The sequence below is a fragment of the Dendrobates tinctorius genome, unplaced genomic scaffold, assembly GCF_039654945.1.
Source record: "Dendrobates tinctorius isolate UK_male_01 unplaced genomic scaffold, ASM3965494v1 ptg000445l, whole genome shotgun sequence".
NCBI classification, from domain to species: domain Eukaryota; kingdom Metazoa; phylum Chordata; class Amphibia; order Anura; family Dendrobatidae; genus Dendrobates; species Dendrobates tinctorius.
The window spans coordinates 817,987-839,791 of NW_027362107.1; the positions used below are offsets into that span (position 1 = coordinate 817,987).

At 48.2% G+C, this 21,805-nt stretch overlaps 1 protein-coding gene across 5 annotated transcripts in view; it reads left to right on the plus strand.

Moving 5' to 3' along the window:
* Nucleotides 1–21,805, plus strand: part of ABCC8 (ATP binding cassette subfamily C member 8) — a 280,298-nt gene that overhangs the window by 220,071 nt on the left and 38,422 nt on the right. For all 5 annotated transcript variants that reach the window (XR_012227547.1, XR_012227546.1, XM_073564298.1 and 2 more), the window contains one exon: nt 1,048–1,173. Coding sequence is in view for 3 of the 5 variants with exons in the window: in XM_073564298.1 (XP_073420399.1) it covers nt 1,048–1,173 (126 nt within the window). In the remaining 2 variants the exon portion in view is untranslated. The remainder of the gene's footprint in view (nt 1–1,047; nt 1,174–21,805) is intronic.

Genomic DNA, 21,805 nt, shown 5'->3' on the forward strand with positions numbered 1-21,805 from the left:
AGGTGAGAATAATATGGGCACATCATACACACCAAGTCCATATAGTAATCAGAGTTGTGCACAAGTAGAGCAGCAGCTTAGTGACAATAGGTGAGAATAATATGGACACATCATACACACCAAGTCCATATAGTAATCGGAGAAGGGCAGAAGTAGAGCAGCAGCTCAGTGACAATAGGTGAGAATAATATGAGCACATCATACACACCAAGTCCATATAGTAATCAGAGATGTGCACAAGTAGAGCAGCAGCTTAGTGACAATAGATGAGAATAATATGGGCACATCATACATACTAAGTCCATATAGTAATCAAAGAAGGGCAGAAGTAGAGCAGCAGCTCAGTGACAGTAGGTGAGAATAATATGGGCACATCATACACACCAAGTCCATATAGTAATCGGAGAAGGGCAGAAGTAAAGCAGCAGCTTAGTGACAATAGGTGAGAATAATATGGACACATCATACACACCAAGTCCATATAGTAATCGGAGAAGGGCACAAGTAAAGCAGCAGCTCAGTGACAATAAGTGAGAATAATATGGACACATCATACTCACCAAGTCCATATAGTAATCGGAGAAGGGTAGAAGTAGAGCAGCAGCTTAGTGACAATAGGTGAGAATATTATGAGCACATCATACTCACCAAGTCCATATAGTAATCGGAGAAGGGCACAAGTAAAGCAGCAGCTCAGTGACAATAAGTGAGAATAATATGGGCACATCATACACACCAAGTCCATATAGTAATCGGAGAAGGGCACAAGTAAAGCAGCAGCTCAGTGACAATAGGTGAGAATAATATGGACACATCATACACACCAAGTCCATACAGTAATTATTATTATTTATTTATATTGCGCCATTAGTTCCATGGTGCTGTACATGAGGGGGGGTGACATACAAAGTTATAGATATCATTAACAGTAAACAGATTTACAATGACCGACTGGTACAGAGGGGAGAGGACCCTGCCCTTGCGGACTTACATTCTATGGGTAATGATGGGGTAGATGCACATAGATTGGTGTCTGTCTCCTCGCAGATAATCGCCATGAAGGATGGAACCATCCAGCGAGAGGGAACTCTGAAGGACATCCAGACATCAGACCCCGAGCTGTACGAGCACTGGAAGACGCTGATGAACCGGCAGGACCAAGAGCTGGAGAAGGTGCGCCCTGCAGCCGAAGCCTCCCCTCAGACCAATCCGGCCACTATTACTGCTCCTACAAAGGGGCCCAGAGTCCAAAATGACCGCTGCAGCCAATCACCCTCATTCCTCTAGAGTACGACATCTGTGAGTAATGGCGGCCATGTCATGTACTGCAGGTGGCGTCATCTTGTCGTGGGTAGAGCCGCCGCAGTGACATGTTCACCTTGTCATGGGGAGTGGGCTATAGTACTGGAGGGTTATAGTACTGGTACTGGAGGAGGGTTATAGTGCTGGTGCTGGAGTGAGGGTTATAGTACTGGTGAGAGGCTTATAGTACTGTAGTACTGATACTAGAGGAGGGTTATAGTACTTGTGCAGGAGTGAGGGTTATAATACTGGTACTGGAGAAGGGTTTAATAGTGGTGCTGGAGTAAGGGTTATAGTACTGGTACTGGAGTAAGGGTTATAGTACTGAAACTGGAGAGCACATCGAGTCCCCATGAAGCCCCCCCCCCGTACCATCCTGGCCAGGATCCTTAATTACAGAGTTAGAGACACAATTCTACGGAAGGCATGAACGGCCAAACAGCGCCCATATACCCAGACTACTCGGCTGAGGTTCAGAGGCAGAGAATGCGGTATGGTGGGTGAAGAGGATGAGAGACATGGAGCTGGCGTTCTCTACTCGGTATCCGGCTAAGCTCAGGGTTGTGGAGCAGGGATCTGCTCATTTTCTTCCATCTCCGGAGGAGGCCACCAAGTGTCTGGACTTGAATGAGAAAAGGATCAGAGCTGGTAAAGGAAGGGAGAAGTGAGAAGATGCGCCGAGAGACCTGTGACAGAGGAGAGATGGCTGGTGCTGCTATATAGAGGCTTCCTGCGTTCTAGATATCATGGTTAATGGAGGGACTGCAGATGATGGCACACATAAGCGGAGGAGAAATGGAGGGATTGAAAGTGATGTAAAGTTTCAAGATAACGTTTGTCAGATTGCTAGGTATAGACCTACCCACTCTCTGGTGTAGAGGGGAGAAACACATTGGGGGTCTTGGGCAATGGTTTGTTATGGAGGAGGGAGGCCCTTCAGACTATGGGTTGGTTCTTGGGAGAAGTCCCATCCTCTATGGGATTGGGAATGTATACATATAGGAGAATATTGTGGGTGATAAGATTAATATTATTAATTGGAATGTGAGGGGATTGTCTGATGGAACGCGAAGAGCGGCCATTATGGCCTATATTAGGAAGGTGGGCCGGGTGTGAGATGCCTTCAAGAGACACATTTGATTAAAGACAATGTGGAGATATTGAAGAGAAGATGGATCGGGAGGGCATGTCACTCCACATACTCCTCATACACTAGGGGCGTCTCGGTGGTGGGAGCGTCTACACCCTTTGAGGAAATGAAAGCCATGTTGACAATGAAGGCCAATACATTTTTTTAATTTGTAAAATTTATTAACAATTGCTATGTATAGTGGCTGTCAGGGTCCTGTCAGCGCCGGTGTGCAGCCTCCGCTGAGCAGGGACTCACCCGCACTGTAAGGGGGTCAGGTACGGCCGGAAAGTACAGACAAACCGGACCTGGGGACCCTGAAGTGTAGCAAGCAGTGAAGGACCTACGGTCATGTGACTGCAAGGGGCAGGGCTTAGCGTCCTGCTTCCAGAGATCGGCAGGACACTATACAGAAATACCCAGAGTCAGGCGGACCTGTCCTCCGGCCCATACCCCTTCCAATGAACTAGGTACTGTACTGACCGCCGTATCAACCTAGAATCTACGATGTGACCAATCTCATATTCCACATGTCCCTCAACCGAAAGCGGAGGAGCAGCGGACTCGGATTCTCCCCGGACTGCTTCAAAAGGTTTCAGTAGAGATCTATGGAAGACGTTAGGGATCTTGAAAGAGGGTGGAAGGCACAGCCTGTACGCTACTGGGTTGATTTTTTCCTCAAATCTTGTACGGACCAATGAATTTGGGGCCCAACTTGGCTGACGGAACCTTTAACTTAATGTTTCGCATGGAGAGCCAAACTTTCTCTCCCACCTGAAACATGGGACCAGGTGTTCGTTTCCTGTCCGCGAAAAACTTATACCTGCCTTGAGACCTAGATATACACCGCTGGACTTCTGCCCATGTATCTTTTAACCGCTGAACAGAGTCCTCAGCCCCGGGACACCCCGAATCCAGACGAGAAAACTCACCAAAATGAGGACTGAACCCATAGTTGATCAAGAAAGGGGACATACCAGTGGATTGACTCACCCGACTATTGAAGGCAAATTCAGCCAACGGCAGTATATCACACCAGTCATTCTGTCTAGCAGAAGTCAGACATCTGTTCCGGAGACTGATTAGTGCGTTCCGTCTGACCATTACTCTCAGGATGGTATGCAGACGAAAAGGACAGAGATATCCCTAATTTTTTACAGAAAGCATGCCAAAACTTAGCCACAAACTGCACACCACGATCAGACACCACATTCAGGGGTACCCCATGCAAGCGGACCACATGCTGTACAAACAATCTGGATAAGATCTCAGCAGAAGGTAATTCGGACAGGGGTACGAAATGAGCCTGCTTAGAAAATCTGTCCACCACTACCCATACCACCGTATTACCCCTGGAGGAGGGAAGATTGGTAATAAAATCCATGGACAGATGGGTCCACGGTCTTTTGGGAACTTCCAAGGGCATCAGCTCCCCCGCCGGCCGGCTATGAGAGCTTTTAGAACGAGCGCAGACCCCACAACCAGAAACGAATTTCTTTATATCAGAACCAAGGGTAGGCCACCAGAAGATCCTAGCCACCGCCAGTCGCGTGGCTGATATACCAGGGTGAGCACACAACTTGGATTCGTGGAACTCTTGCAAGAGTTTAAGGCGAAGTTGCTGTGGGACAAACAATTTGCGACTGGGCCCCCTCAATTTCTCGTTCCAATTCAGACGAGATCCCTGCTAACACAACCCCAGGGTGCAGAATGGAGGACGGTGGCTCAGGGGCAGACACAGGATGAAAACTGTGAGATAATTGACAGCCTTGACATTCTTTGACCCTGGACGGAATGTAATAGTAAACTGGAAACGAGAAAAAAAAAGCGACCAACGGGCCTGTCTGGGCGCTAGGCCGGAGTCACACTAGCGATAAAATCGGACGAATGCAATGCGATAAAAAATCGCATTGCTTTCGTCCCAATGTTATTCTATGGTGCTGCTCCCATCATGCGTTTTTTGATCGGATCCGTTCCTTGGACCGAGACAATCGCTGCACGCTGTGATTGTCACCGATTTTCGGCTCGGACTCGCCAATGCAAGTCTATGGATGCGATTAAAAATCGCATTGAAAACGCACCACACGTGTGACTTGCAATTAAATCGCAAGACTTCTCCAGGTCAACAGGAAAGAGCATCAGGCATTGGCATTGGATGTTAATTTGATGCTTAGATGCGAATAAAATCGGTTCATCGACGGAAAATGGGATGACAGACGGATCCCTGGACAAGAAATCTTTGGGCGATTTCGTACCGTTAAAATCGGACCGATTTTTTAATGGTTGTGTGTGACTCCAGCCTTAGTCTTTTAGCAGACTCAATGTATGACAAATTTTTGTGATCAGTGATCACAGTAACCGGGTGACTTTCCCCCTCCAAAAAGTGCCTCCACTCTTCAAGCGCCAACTTGACCGCAAGAAGCTCTCTATTGCCAACATCATAATTTCTTTCAGCAGCAGAGAACTTCCTGGAAAGGAAAGCACATGGCCTGAGGTTGGTAAGAGTGGCAGGCCCTTGGGACAACACCGCCCCCACCCCCACCTCAGAGGCATCCACCTCCACCACAAATGGTTTGGAAGGATCTGGCTGTATCAAGACAGCAGCAGATATAAAACATTTTTTCAGAGTCGCAAAGGCCTCTTTTTCGAGTGAGGACCAATTTCTCACATCCGCACCTTTGCATGTTAGATCTGTGAGTGGTTTGACCACCTGCGAAAACCACAGGATAAATTTGCGGTAATAATTGGCGAACCCCAAGAAGTGCTGAAGACCCTTAAGATCTCGGAGTTGCACACAATCCACAATGGCCTGCACCTTCTTGGAGTCCATGCGAAAACCCTCACAGGACACAATTAATACCAAAAATGACAATTCTTGAACACAAAATACACATTTCTCCAATTTGGCAAACAGATGATTTTCCCTCAGTCTTTGGAGAACAGTTCGTACATGTTCCAGATGAGAATGCCTGTCGGAGGAGTATATCAAAATATCATCTAAGTAGATAACAACAAAAGGCCAATGAGATCCGAGAATACCACGTTGATGAAATTCTGAAATATGGCAGGGGCGTTGGTAAAACCAAACGGCATGACTAAATTTTCAAACAGTCCCTCGGACGTGAGGAACGCAGTTTTCCATTCATCCCCCTCTCGGACCCTTATCAAATTATATGCCCCCTGAAGATCCAGTTTAGAGAACCATTTTGCCCCTGATAGTTGGATACATAAATCGGGAATCAACGGAAGGGGGTACGTATTCCGTACAGTAATCTGATTAAGCTCATGAAAATCGAGACAGGGACGTAACCTGCCATCTTTTTTCTTTACAAAAAAGAAACCTGCCACCATAGGTGAGACTGAAGGACGTATGTGTCCCTTGCGCAGACTTTCAGCAATGTACTCCTTCATAGCCAAGCACTCAGGGCCGGATAAATTAAACAGACGGGCTTTAGGTAATTTAGCCCCCGGGACCAGCTCGATAGCGCAGTCAAAGGGTCTATGTGGCGGTAACGTCTCGGCCTCGCTTTCGGAGAATACATCTTCGAAGTCCTTCAGGCATTCCGGAATAACTTCCAGTTCGACAGATGATACAGACACAGATTTAACAGGTTCAACCAGCAGTGCGGATTTATCACACAACTTAAAATCATTAAATCCCCATTGAACAATCTCCCCCGTTTTCCAGTTAATAACTGGGTTATGGCGTTGTAACCAGGGCATGCCCAACACCAACCCTGCAGGTAGATTGTCCAGCACCAAACAACTTAGGTTTTCCACATGAGTAGCGCCCACTCTGAGCGCAAATAAATCAGACATGAAAAGAATTCCTTCTTTAGTGAGGGGAGTGGAGTCAATGGCAACCACCTTGATCGCAACCTTGAGCCTAACTGTCCCTATCTTGCAGCGTGTGATCAATTGGGAGTCAATGAGATTAATAGATGATCCGCAGTCCACAAAGGCTGTAGAGGGAAAAGAACTACCGTCCACAAACAGTTCCACATGAAGTAAAACTTTAGAAAACGAGGAAAAGGGTACCTGAGGGTCTGAGTAGTCTCCCCGCTGACTACCCAGACCTAGTCGTTTCCCGCCGACCGGGTTGAAGACGGGCAATCAGGACACTCCCTTTTCCAATGTCCCGTTTTACCGCAGTAAAAGCATAACTGCTTGTCCTTCCGGTGTTTCCTCTCCGTATCCTTCAGGGAGAGGGCGTCTACATCCATGAGCTCAGGGGCAGTCTCTTTTCCACTGGGGAACAATGGAGTCTCCACCTGCATCACCCCTCTGGCCCGCAACCTGCGGTCCATCCAGACCGCCTGGGTCATGGCGTCCTCAAGAGAGTTAGGTGGGGGATGTAACGCCAAGGCAGCCGCTCGGACAAGCCTCTGCGAAAGAGACCTCTAAGCGCAGCGTCGCCCCAAGAGATCTCTGCAGCCCAGCGGCGGAATTCAGTACAAAACCACTCAGCCGAGTGTTTCCCCTGACAGACGCTCATCACCATGTCCTCTGCCAATCGCACTCGGTCAGGCTCATCATAAATGTGCCTGAAGGCCTCAAAGAATGCATTCACAGACACTCCCTCAGGAGCAGTGGGAGGAAGGGAGAAAGCCCAAGCTTGTGGGGACCCTCTTAATAAGGACATAATGAACCCTACCTTCTGGTTTTCGTCCCCAGAGGAACGTGGTCTCAAACTAAAAAAAGTTTGCAACCCTCCATGAAGATCCTGAACTCCTTTTTGTTCCCAGAAAAGAAGTCAGGCAGTTTAACAGGTGGTTCCAGGGACACCAGAACAACATCACTCGCCCCAGCCCCCAGAGACCCAGCAGCTAGAGCTCCCCGCACTGTCTCAGAAACCTGCTGCTGAGAACGAGCAAGAGCTTTCTGCTCCAGAGATAAACCCTGAAACATCTGACTCAGATTTTTCATCTGGTCAACCAGAGACTGTATGGAATCCATAATTCTCTGCACAAAAAAACCCCAAAAATGTAATGGTCAGTTATAATGTCAGGGTCCTGTCAGCGCGGCGTGCAGCCTACACTGAGCAGGGACTCACCCGCACTGTAGGGTGGCCCGGGGTCAGGTACGGCCAGAAAGTACAGACAGACAGGACCTGGGGACCCTGAAGTTTATCAAGCAGTCACAGTACCTACGGTCATGTGACTGCAAGGGGCGGGGCTTAGCATCCTACTTCCAGAGATCGGCAGGACACTATACAGAAATACTCAGAGTCAGGCAAAACGGAGGTCATACACAGAGATAGCAGTAAAGTACCAGGGATGAGACAGAACGGATAGTCGGGGCCAAGCAGGGGTCAAAACCAAACAGACATAGAAGGTACCAAGCAGAATCCAACAAGCAATATCCAGAGAACAGACCGAGTCGTACACAAAGTATCAAGTAACCAGAACACAGCACAAACACACTCAGGGGTCACCACATCTCTGCCAAGGGTGAAAGTATAACTGACGGGGATGGGAGCTTCCTGAGGCTATAAGAAGCTTTCCCAGAACCAATGAGAGGCCACCATAATAAGCCCCAGGTGTGCAGGTAAGAGTCTGCACTGAGATCAAAACATTAATCCAAGAAGTGTAGGTCCACCTGCACTGGTATCATGACAGTGGCCATGTACATACCACCTCCGTACTCGGGGAAGAAGATCCAGGCTGTGATGGAGTTATACAAAAGGGGTGAGGGATTACCGGTGTTAATTATTGGCGATTTTAATAATGTGATGGATGAGGGATGGGATAGTCATAAACGGAATAGGAAAAGGTGGCCGGAAACTGACATAATTTGGGAACTATGTGAAAGAGCTTGGAATGGTAGACCTGTGGAGGGTGAGAAATGAGGATGTGCTGTGTTACGCCTGCTACTCTACTACTCATGGATCTCTCTCACGAATTGATCTGGCGCTAGGTTAGGAATTGTTGACACAATCGATTTGTGGAGTGGAGTATCTTCCGAGAGTGATCTCAGATCATAAACCTCTGGAGCTGCTAATTAAAAAGACCGGGGGTGGTCTAGACAGGGGAGTTGGGTGGAGGCTCCATCCACTATGGCTGGAACATATTAATATGGAAGCAACAAAGGGGAGTTAGACGAATATTGGCAAATTAATGAAGGTAGTGCTGACAGGCGAGTGGTGTGGGATTCCATAAAGGCAAATTTGAGGGGTCTTCTGTTTCGAGAAATTTCTGGATGTAAGTCTAAAACTAGATTGGAAGACAGGGCAGTGCTGGATGGCTTAGAAATGGCGGAAAGGGAACTGATAGTGAACCCATCAATGGAGAGTCAGAACGGGCTTAAGGAAGCTCAGGAGGAAGTCAACGAACTATATATAAAGAGAGTAGAGAGGAAAAGAGCTTTCCAGAAGGCCCAATTCTACGATGAGGGTGAAAGGGTGGGGCATTTGCTATCAGTAGTGGCGGCAGCACCGAAGGAATCCTCATTTGTATGCAAGCTGAAGACGGATGAGGTGGTGGATACGGAGGACATACTGGAAGTTTTTAGTCGGTTTTACGAGCAGCTATATACTTCTAAGTCAGGAGACTCATCTGCAGAGATGAAAGGGTTTTTTGGGGCGACAGGATGCCCTAGGATTGTACCGAGTGACAGGAGGAGATTGGAAGAACCTATAACACAGGAGGAGGTTGAAACAGCTATAATGTATAGACAAATAATCGGGCTCCAGGGGCAGACGGACTTCTGGGCGAAATCTATAAACGGTTGAGTTGGTAGCACCTAGACTAAAGGCGGTCTTCGAGGAGGCTTTGGAGTGTGGTGCTCTGCTGTTGTCCATGAGGGAGGCTGTGGTAGTGGTCATTCCTAAGGAAGGTAGAGACCCGAAGTTGGCAGAGTCCTACAGACCCATTTCGTTGCTGAAGGCAGATGTAAAAATTCTGGCCAAAATTACGGCCAACCGATTAACGAGTGTGATGCAAGACCTTGTCCACCCCGATCAATCTGGATTTATGTTGAATAGGTGTCACGCTCGCGCCTTGGCTGATTGGCGCGAGCCGGGGGTTTGTGGGCCCACTCTGCCACAAACCAGACTACCCTGGAAGAGGCGGGACTACGACAGCTACCTCGGTCTTCACTGGAGCCTCTGATGGTGAGGTCAGGCTTGTGCGGCAGATAGCTGTCGGGTGCCACTCCAGGGTGGTGTCTGGCTGTGGCTGCTAGTCCCACTCGGGGACAAGTCACTTTGACAGAAGCTATAGACAGGCAGGCGGGTAGACATGACAGGCACGGCTGAGACACTGGGCAAGCAGGCGTGGCTTGGAGACACAGGACAGGTGGGCACGGTTTGGAGACACAGGACAGGCAGGCACGGCTTGAAGACACAGGACAGCGAAAATGAGGATGAGTGACCTCATGGAGATCAACATCCAACACTGCAGAGACACCATCACATGTTTCTCAACGCAGTGATTCTAGAGCAATGCCCCCATCCCTTATGGGAAATATGCAAAAACATGTAAATCAACAGCCGCGGAGACACCATCACGTTTCTCAACGCAAGTCTTTTTACTAGGCATTGCTCCTACTAGCCAGTTTCCTACTCCACACTGATGAGGGGCAATACCCCGAAACAGCTGTCTGTGGATGGATACCATGTTTTGGCATAGGTGGTTTCCTTCATTGGAGACTGCCCTTCCCGTGGTTGTTCCTTCCCGGTGAAAGACCTGGCTAGTCATTGCTTGCGTTGAGAAACATGTGATGGTGTCTCCGCGGCTGTTGATTTACATGGAGACACAGGACAGGCGGGCACGGCTTGGAGACACAGGACAGGCGGGCACGGCTTGGAGACACAGGACAGGCGGGCACGGCTTGGAGAAGGGGCAGTAGGGACCTGTTCACACAGCAGGTGCAGGCAGGAGGGAGTGGTGTATGTTGGAACAGGATTTGGACCTGTTCACACAGGAGGTGCAGGTATGGATATAGGCAGGAGTGCGGAGTAAGCTGGGCGGCAAGGCGGCTAGAGAGCCGTGCAGGCAGTGCGGCTAGATAGCCGTGCAGGCAGAGCGGCTAGAGAGCCGTGCAGGCAGAGAGGCTAGAGAGCCGTGCAGGCAGAGCGGCTAGAGAGCCGTGCAGGCAGAGCGGCTAGAGAGCCGTGCAGGCAGAGCGGCTAGAGAGCCGTGCAGGCAGAGCGGCTAGAGAGCCGTGCAGGCAGAGCTGCAAGGGTGCAGATGCACAGATAGAGCTGCAAGGGTGCAGATGAACAGATAGAGCTGCAAGGGTGTAGATTCACAGACAGCGCTGCAAGGGTGCAGATGAACAGACAGAGCTGCAAGGTTGCAGATTCACAGACAGGGAGGACACAAGGAAAGACACAGCAGGGAAGGAAGCCACAGACAAGGAGAAAGGGAGATTAAGGTAGGACAGAGTACAGACAGGGTACTGGGACCAAGACTCAAGGGCCAGGATATTCAGCCTCCTGGCAGGCAGACAAGGTACGAGGCAAGACAAGAAGTATTCCTCCAGAGAAGGAGGAAATACACAGAACAGGGCCTGGCTTCCTCAGCAGCAAGATACTAACCGAGTATAGACATTGCACAGGCAAAGGTCAGTGGGTGAGGCGAAACTAAATAGTCAAGGGCTCTAGGTGATTGGTCAGGGACAGATTAGACAGGTGCACCCTGACTGCATAAGAACCAGAGAGTTCAGGCGCCGCCCCCCTATACACAGTCTGGAAACATGGAGAGCGGAGGCACAGAGCTGGCAACAGACAGAATTCACAGCATGGCTTGAAGCAGAAAGTAAGTTGGTGTGCGGGGGGATGGGAGGCCATGCAGTGATGCCAGCAGGGTTGTTACAATAGGTCTACAGCAATAAACATACGTAGACTCTACCTTAACATGCAGCTGCCATCGGATAACGGGGGTTGTAGAGTAGTAGTATAGTTGGATGCGCGTAAAGCTTTCGACAGTATCGAATGGAGTTATCTTTGGAAGGTGTTGGAGTGCTTGGGATTTGGACCAACCTTCATATAATGGATACGGGTATTGTACACTGTTAGGAACCCTGAAGGTGAACCCACTGGACCACGGCAATGAACCTCCCCTGGGCGAGCGGACCAGGTGGACCACCCCCTATACAGGGAGTGTTAGGGACAGGCCCAGGGGAATCTATTGCCGCGGCAGCTGGTACCTAGGGCAGAAGCACAGAAGACTGGACCGGGGTAGAACGGCAGGAACACAAGAGACTGGACCGGGGTAGAGCGGCAGGAACACAGGAGACTGGACTGGGGTAGAGCGGCAGGAACACAGGAGACTGGACCAGGGTAGAGCGGCAGGAACACAGGAGACTGGACCAGGGTAGAGCGGCAGGAACACAGGAGACTGGACCAGGGTAGAGCGGCAGGAACGCAGGAGATTGGACCAGGGTAGAGCGGCGGGAGATCAGGAGACTGGAGCTGTGGGCTGGCAAGGCAGGAACACTGGAACATAGAAGAGAACAGGTAACAAATGTGAGAGAGCAAGCCAGGGGACGAGACGTGGAGGTAGCGGCGGTAAACGCCAGCAAGAGGGGCTAGAATCACAAGGGAAGGCAAGTGACGATCAGGCAGCGTCACTAGGGAGCGACGGCCTGATATGGGAGCATGGGGAGGAGCTCCCGGGTCAGGGTCCTCCTGACCGTAGAGAGGACCAGGAAGAGTGACCGGCTCAGAGAGGAGGAAGTGCTCGTGCATGGAGAGAGCTGCGGGGAGCGCGCGCCCGGGAGGAAGCAAGCGCTGTTGTCAGAGCAGTGGAACAGACGGGGACGCGCCGGGAAGCTGCAATCTGGTGAGTCTGACGGGGCACAGGGAGCGGTGGCACGGCAGAAGGAAGCGGTGACGTGACATACACATCCCCAACTGCTAAGGTCAGGGTTAATGGGCAGACATCCAGACAATTCGCTCTTCATAGGGGATCAGACAGGTGTGTCCGCTGTCTCTGCTGTTTTTTGCGTTGGCGGTGGAGCCCCTGGCACACAAAGGCAGCCTCGGTCAGGGGGTTTAAGTATGGACCCATAGAGGAAAAAATAGCTTTATATACAGATAATGTGCTGCTTTTCCTGGAAGACCCCGATGATTCCTTGTAGGGTGTGATGAGCATCATTGAGAGATTTGGGGCTATGTCGGACCTGGAAATCAATTGGGAGAAATCCAATATTCTAGCCGTGGACGGTCGTGGTGAAGATCTTAGGATAGAGGGGGATGATAGTAGGCTGGCGGTTCTACGGCAGTTCAAGTACCTGGGCATTCAGGTATCGCTCCCGCTCTCGAGCTATATAGACCTGAATCTGATCCCGCTATTGGGTAAGTTCAGAAGCAAAGTGGGAGCGTGGTGTAGATTACATCTATCAGTGGTAGGAAGGACAAATCTGATTAAAATGGTACTGATGCCCCCCCAGGTGTTGTACGTGCTGCACAATGCCCCCATATGGTTACTTAAGCGGTGGTTTACTATCATTTCTCTGTTTAGGGATCTTGTGTGGGGGAAAAAACAACCGAGGATTAGAATGGAAATATTACAGAGGCCCAAAGATGAGGTGGGGATAGCACTCCCGAGCCTGAGGATTTATTATCTAGCAGCTCAGGGCTAACAGTTGAGGGGATGGAGAGAGACGGAGGCAGGGGTTCGACGTGGCGGATATTGACTCAGGTGCTGGGGAGAGACTCATTGGTTCAAGGGTTGGAGGCAGGTAGTTTTAGGAAGCTGGGACTGTCATGCCCCACTCTGGCCCTGGTACACAAGGTGTGGGAGGAGGTTAAAAGGATTAGGGGAGTGGAGGCCCTGACAAATTATTCCCCTATATGGCAAAATGAAAAACTGCCGTAGTTTGACAAAATAGGGGAATTTAAAAACTGGACTAGTAAAGGCATTCAATACATGGCCCAATTACAGGACTCACAAGGACTAATGACTTTTGAGAAGCTACAGGAGGAATATGTTATCTGAGATCTGTGGGTTCCAGTATAGACGGCTCTTTCTCGCTTATGTAAGGGGGCCAGGACGGTAGTCGTAGCCGAGGACACCGGGGCTCTGGTGTCCTGACCTCCCACAGAAATACCATCAGCATCTACTGGTGTACCTGTTCTTGCTGCTGGTCCACGGTCAGGGATTCCACTGCGGTGCGACCCAGCTCCTTCACACTTGTTTCCAGTGCATGAAGATAAAATAACGGACACAGATACTGGTTCTGATGCAAAATCAACGCTTTTGCTTTCTTCTTCAACCGTCCCAGACACATCAGTTACATCACAGTCCACACAGCATTCCTCCTGCTCTTTCCCTTTCCTTCTGTATCCTCACGTACATTACGGGGTAGTAGCGCCCTTGGCGGTACCGCAGCTTCACTACTGTAGGACCTCAGTACATAGGGGATCCCGCTCATCCGTTTCGCCCTGGACTTGTCAGCTTCAGCCCTGTTAAGAATCTGTCACATCATGAATGTTTCCTTCTGCTGACGTGAACTGTAATTTCCCCGGGTTCTCCGGTCTTGTCCAGCACCTGTCTGACTGTGCCCGTGCTCTTCTCTTAAATAACGTTGTGTAGCTGCTATGTTGTCCTGGGCTTAGAGCCCTTGTGGACCTTTTGGGCGTGCTTGCCCTTCTGGTTAATTCCTACAACCTACGCTAGCTTAACCCATAGCAGCACCTCCTACAGTTAACCCCTATATGAACTATCTATCAACTGTACCTATCAAGGACCCACTAATATACCCCCATCTAGTGGCCCGTTCCAGTATTACACTTACCCATATCTATGAACTCTATACTATAAGTGCCATCCACTATTGAACCCGAAGGATGCACTGGTTTACCCTAATGGCACGACAACCGTCACATTCGCAGGGGGACTTATCTTAGTTATACCACCGCTGCGAATGTGTCGTGAACTGCAGGAATTTATGTATATCCCACTTTCCTGTTCCGCTTTGGAACTCGCAGCTCGCTAGCGCCCCTCTTACCCTCAGGTCAGTCAGGGAACTGCATCTAGGATAATTAGTCGCCGGACGGGCCTGCTTGGATGTGTACTGGCTATTAAGTATGCTGCAGCGAGGGAATTATAACTGCTCCTAGCTGCAGCTAGACGATAAGCGTATAAAACCCATTCCATCACTGCCAGCTTTGCCCAACTTGCCCACAACACACTTCGCTGCCACCAGCTCCAATTCTTCAGTAGAGGGGGCCGAAGCCAACCCAAATTAGTAGCGTAATTCACTTCGGAGAACGTACAGATCGTTATAGAGCAAGGAGAAACGAAACTAGTAATTTTATATTTTACTCCAAAAAGATAGACAGTGTTTACAGAAGGTATGAAAAGATTTTACAATATGAGACAATTAAAGTATGTACAAGGCAATTACAAAATAACAGGGATTAAAAATGAAACACTCACATTTTGCTTAGATCATTTCAGGCTGACCATGCGGATGTGGGGGATGGGTGATACATCATAGTGCATCACAGATTCGTCCTATATCCAGCTTCCAGGACAACAACTAGCTCCAGACTGACTGACAGTAACCTATACCTCTGGGCTGTGACATCACTAAAAGGGGCTGAGTTACGGAAACCCTCCTGTTATGATTGAGTCACTGAGAAGGAAAAAACAAAACAAGCTCAGCCCAGAAAATCAGAGAGGTTGGAAACTAGTGGATTGCAGACCCCTAATCCTATCACACAACTAGCAGTAGCCGTGGAGTGTCCTACGGTGATCCTAGACACCTCGTCACAGCTGGAGGTCTAAATAAGCCTAAAGAAAGAAAAGGGAAAAACTGACTGCCCCAGAGCAGACCCCAAAGCAGTAGGCAGCCCCCAACACATAATGACGGTGAAAAGATGAAACACTAACACAGATAGAAAGATAGGTTGAGCAAACGATGTGGCCCAAGCTAACTAAAAAGGACAGGACAGAAAAGCTGCTGTCTGCAATCCGAGAAAACCCTGCTAAAAATATTACCAACACAACTGATAAGCAAAAAGGACCCTGAAGTCACTAGACTTCAAACCCTATATCAGCACTCAGAATATTTTGAAAGCAGAGCAAAAGAGAACACTGAACAAGGAATAAGAATCCAGCACACCCCCGGCCGGGGATGGCTGAACTCAAAAAACAAGGTAAACAAAACCAAAACTAATAAGTTCAATAGCAGAGCAAAAACTTATCTTTAGGAAGCAGGAATCAGACTGGTCTCCAAGAATCCAGCAGAGAAATCACCAGCCACTCAGAAGGGCGTCGGCTGCCTTATATCCAGTCTGCAGTTCCTGTTACCCAGTCACAATCCACCTGATCAGGTGTTTGATTTCTTTCATCCAAATCAGCCTCACTACCTTCCTTCACCAGAAGAGGGAGATTCTCGGACACAAAAGGTGAATGAACAGATGAGCTCACAACAGTACCTCCCCCTTGAGGAGGGGTCACCGAACCCTCATCCAAGCCACCAGGCCGATCAGGATGAGCCCGATGAAAAGCACGCACCAATCTTTCGGCATGAATATCAGAGGCAGAGACCCAGGAATTATCCTGTTGACCATAACCCTTCCACTTAACCAAATACTGAAGTCTCTGTCTAGCCAGACGGGAATCCAGTATCTTCTCTACCTCATATTCCATGTTACCTTCAACCAACACAGGGTCAGGTGGTGCCGCCATAGGAACCACTGGTTCAACAAACCTCTTCAACAAGGACTTATGAAACACATTATGAATCTTAAATGTGACAGGATGAGCCAACCGAAAAGAGACTGGATTAATAATCTCCAAAATCTTGTAAGGTCCAATAAATCTAGGTTTAAACTTTGGAGAAGCCACTTTCATAGAGATATTCTTTGATGACAACCAGACCATATCACCCACCTTAAACCGGGGACCAATGGTCCTATGCCGGTTAGAAAACCGCTGGGCCTTTTCCTGGGAAAGAGACAACTTATCCACCACTTGGTCCCAAATCAGCTGCATTCTTTCCACCACAGTGTCAACCCCGGGACAGGCAGAAGACTCCACCTGCCCTGAAGAAAATGAGGATGAAACCCAAAGTTACAGGAAAAGGGTGACATCAAAGTGGCAGAACTAGCTCTATTATTTAAAGCAAATTTGGCCAAGGGTAAAAATGAGACCCAATCATCCTGATCAGCAGAGATAACACACCTCAAATACGACTCCAAAGTCTGGATTGTTCTCTCCGTCTGCCCATTGGTCTGAGGGTGAAATGCAGAGGAGAAGGACAACTGAATTCCCAACTTGGAACAAAAGGTCCTCCAGAATCTAGAGACAAACTGAACTCCTCTGTCCGATACAATGTTCTCAGGAATCCCGTGCAAGCGAACCACCTGTTGCAAAAACAAGGGCACCAACTCTGAGGAAGATGTCAACTTAGGGAGTGGTGCAAGATGGACCATCTTAGAGAATCTATCACAAATCACCCAGATAACAGTCATCCTCTGAGAGACAGGCAGATCAGAAATAAAATCCATTGAAATATGGGTCCATGGCCTCCTGGGCACCAGCAAAGGCATCAACAACCCACGAGAACAAGGCTTAGATCGGGAGCAAGTCCCACAGGACTGCACAAAATTTCTGACATCACGAGACAAGGCAGGCCACCAAAAAGTCAGACTCACCAAATCTCTAGTACCAAAAATACCTGGATGACCAGCCAACGCGGAGCAATGAACCTCAGACATCACTTTCCTCCTCCACTGGTCAGGAACATACAACCTACCACTGGGACAATGCTCAGGCTTCTCCTCCTGAAACTTCTCCAGAGCACGTCTCAAATCAGGCGAGATGGCAGAAAGAACCACCCCCTCACCTAAGATGGTAGCAGGCTTGGTCACAATAGGAGAATCAGCCAAAAAACTCCTAGAGAGGGCATCAGCCTTAACGTTCTTAGTGCCCGGAAGAAAGGAGACCACAAAATCAAAACATGTGAAAAACAAGGCCCACCTGGCCTGTCTTGGATTCAAGCGTTTAGCCGACTCAAGGTAGATCAAATTCTTGTGGTCAGTGAGGACCACAACTTGATGTCTAGCTCCCACCAAGCAATGTCTCCACTCCTCAAATGCCCACTTCATGGCCAACCGTTCTCGATTCCCCACATCATAGTTGCGTTCCGAAGGAGAGAACTTTCGGGAAAAGAAGGCACAGGGGTTCATTTTAGATGTTACAGGATCTTTTTGGGACAAAACAGCTCCTGCACCAGTCCCTGAAGCATCCACCTCCACCTGAAATGGAAGTGAGACATCGGGTTGTCGCAAAACCGGAGAAGAAGTGAACCTCCGCTTCAGCTCCTGAAAAGAAGAAACAGCCTCTGGAGACCAATTCAGCAAATCAGCGCCCTTCTTAGTCAAATCAGTCAATGGTTTGGCAATAACAGAAAAATTGGCTATAAACTTACAATAAAAATTAGCGAAACCCAAAAACTTCTGGAGAGCCTTCAAAGAAGTGGGCTGAACCCAATCAGAAATGGCCTGTACCTTGGCCGGGTCCATTTCAATAGTTGACGGAGACAAAATAAATCCCAAAAATGAAATCCTCTGTACACAAAAAAGACATTTCGATCCCTTAACATACAGGGAGTTTTCCCTCAAAATCCGGAACACAGTCCGAACATGTTCCACATGAGAGTCCCAATCCCTGGAAAAGATCAAAATATCATCCAAATAGATGATCAGAAACTTATCCACAAAGTCCCGGAAAATATCATTCATGAAGCACTGGAAGACAGAAGGGGCATTAGTGAGCCCAAAAGGCATCACCAGGTACACAAAATGTCCCTCCGGAGTATTAAACGCTGTCTTCCATTTATCCCCATGCTTAATGCGAATAAGATTAGACGCCCCCCTGAGGTCAAGCTTGGTATACCAGCAAGCACCGTCAACTCTAGAAAATAGGTCAGAAATCAGGGGTAACGGATACTGATATTTAACAGTATTTTTGTTAAGGGAGCGATAGTCAATACAGGGCCTTAATGAACCATCCTTCTTGGCCACAAAAAAACCAGCACCCAAGGGTGAAGAGGATGGTCTAATATGACCCTTCTCTAACGACTCCTTAATATAAGAACGCATAGCCTCATGTTCGGGCACAGACAAATTAAAAAGTCGACCCTTGGGAAATTTACACCCCGGACTCAGCTCAATTGCACAGTCATAACTCCTATGAGGAGGCAATGACGCAGACTTACTCTCACTAAACACATCATAAAAATCAGCCAAATAGTCAGGAACCTCATGCGACTGGGGAGAGGTGGAGAAAACAGGAGTGTCACTAAGAGCACACCGACAACCCCAACTCACCACAGACACAGATTTCCAGTCCAAAACTGGATTATGGATTTGCAACCAGGGGAACCCCAGCACGATGGTATCATGCAAATTATGCAACACCAAAAATCTGCAATTTTCTTGATGGTCTGGGGCGACCCGCATTACCACCTGGGTCCAAAACTGAGGTTTATTCTTCGCCAAAGGAGTAGCATCAATACCCCTCAAAGGAATAGGCGTCCGCAGGGGTGTCATAGGGAAACCACAACGTTTAGCAAAATCCAAGTCCATTAGGTTCAAGGCCGCTCCTGAATCCACAAAGGCTTTAGCAGAAAATGTGGACAGGGAGCAGATCAGAGTAATTGCCAGAAGAAACTTAGGTTGTACACCACCTACAGCAAATGTGTGTGCAAAACGTTTCTCTCGTTTAGGGCAGACAGAAATAATATGAGAGGCATCTCCACAGAAAAAACACAGCTTATTACGCCTTCTAAACTCCTGACGTTGCGCCCTAGACAAAACTCTATCACATTGCATAGGTTCAGACATTTGTTCAACAGGTGGCAGCATTTCCCGTGTAATTTTACGTTCACGTAAACGCCGATCAACCTGAATGGCTAATGACATAGCATCGTCAAGACCAGAGGGAACAGGAAATCCCACCATAGTATCTTTTACGGTTTCTGACAAACCCTTCCGAAAGAGAGCTGCCAAGGCACCATTATTCCAAGTGGTGAGGACCGCCCACTTTCGGAATTTTTGACAGTACAGTTCTGCAGAATCTTGACCCTGGCTCAATGCCAACAGGGTCTTTTCAACTTGATCAATCGCATTAGGTTCATTATACAACAACCCCAAGGCCTGAAAAAATGCATCCACATTAGCTAGAATAGGATCATCTGGTAATAAAGAAAACGCCCAATCCTGGGGATTGCCGCGCAGCAAGGAGATGACAATTTTAACCTGCTGCGCAGAGCTCCCCGATGAGTTAGGCTTCAAGGCAAGAAATAATTTACAATTATTCTTAAAATTCAAAAATTTAGACCGATCCCCAAAAAACACATCAGGAGTGGGGATTTTTGGTTCAGCAGCGTGTGAATGAGCAAGATAGGCGGAAATTCCTCGCACTTCAGCAGCAAGCTGCTCCACACGATCAGACAATTGCTTAAACTCCATCAGGAAAAAAAAAATATTCCTCCTACGGCCTCAGAGAAAAAGAGGAAAAAATATACACACAAAAAAAAAATTCTGACACTTTTTTCTTTTTTTTAACAATTCCTTCCTGCTTTTGAGTACGCTAGAATCTACGGTATGTCTGGTGATTCTGTTATGATTGAGTCACCGAGGAGGAAAAAACAAAATACAAGCTCAGCCCAGAAAATCAGAGATGTTAGAAACTAGCGGATTGCAGACCCCTAATCCTATCACACAACTAGCAGTAGCCGTGGAGTGTTCCTACGGTGATCCTAGACACCTCGTCACAGCCGGAGATCTAAATAAGCCTAAAGAAAGAAAAGGGAAAAACTGACTGCCCCAGAGCAGACCCCAAAGCAATAGGCAGCCCCCAACATATAATGACCCTGCTAAAAATATTACCAACACAACTGATAAGCAAAAAGGACCCTGAAGTCACTAGACTTCAAACCCTATATCAGCACTCAGAATATTCTGAAAGCAGAGCAAAAGAGAACACTGATCAAGGAAAAAGAATCCAGCACATCCCCGGCCGGGGATGGCTGAGCTCAGAAAACAAGGTAAACAAAACCAAAACTAATAAGTTCAATAGCAGAGCAAAAAATTATCTTTAGGAAGCAGGAATCAGACTGGTCTCCAAGAATCCAGCAGAGAAATCACCAGCCACTCAGAAGGGCGTCGGCAGCCTTATATCCAGTCTGCAGTTCCTGTTACCCAGTCACAATCCACCTGATCAGGTGTTTGATTTCTTTCATCCAAATCAGCCTCACTACCTTCCTTCACCAGAAGAGTGAGATCCTCGGACACAAAAGGTGAATGAACAGATGAGCTCACAACACCCTCCTCTATCTGCCAGGATGGACATTTTGTTACAAAACTCAATTATCATATCTCGTAGAGTGTACCTGGTATAGCGACGAACAGAGTATCATCTTATTCAGGATGACGCTGCGGTTCATACGAGTCCAAACGCGAGGCACCGGGCTGGCTCGGCTGCGCAAGAATCCATTTCTTGAATTCCGCTGCAGCTGAAGTCTGGAAAAACACAAGCTGAGTAGCCCCGTCGAAGCACGTCCCAGATATGTAATTTTCATATTCATAACATAAACTGGCCGTTGAGTTATGCCCTTCTTTAATATCTCCCACACATACAAAGGGAAAGCACATGTCTTGTTTTACACAAATAACTTATCTCTGCTAATTACCACATTCCTGAGGGAAGTGTCGGAGGGGTTTAGGATTACAGGCAAGTGAGTGAGAGATCTCCCCTGGTGCAGGGGCTGTGAGGGGGGTCACATCTGCAGCATGTGTGTGACAAGCCAGGGAATGTTCTGGAAAGTAAACCATACATCATATTTACATTATCGTGACACCCTTATGTTGTGCTACAATGTGTTCTATATGGTTACAGACTTGTTAGAGGAAAAGACAAACTTTACCTGCCAGAAATACAAGCTCATGACTGTGATAGAGGAAAGGATGCATAGTCTTCAAGAGAGAAGAGCTGCCCTGAATCTCATCACAGAAGACGAGGATTTCCTGACCGAGCAGAAGAATCTCTGCAGAATGTTGGAAGAGAAGATCTTCTCAGTGTTCCTGCAGAAGATAATGACCGTACAAATAACTAGACTGCAGAGACCTGTGTGTCGTAAGCAGTGCCTTCCCGCTTCCCACCAATCCCCTAATAACAAAACACCGACAAGCATGGATGGGTTGAACAGGTCGGTCACAGTTTATTATAAGCAGAGAGAGGCAAATACAATTCGCAACGGACTCACAGCTGGAAGTCCCGTCACTGACCGCTGGGCAAGGAAAAGATGAGAGGTTACGAACCTTACCCCCCTCTACACTACCGCCACGGAGGATCATGTGTATGACCTACACAGGACTCCGACCCCGACACAACATCATTAAGGCCTGTTCAA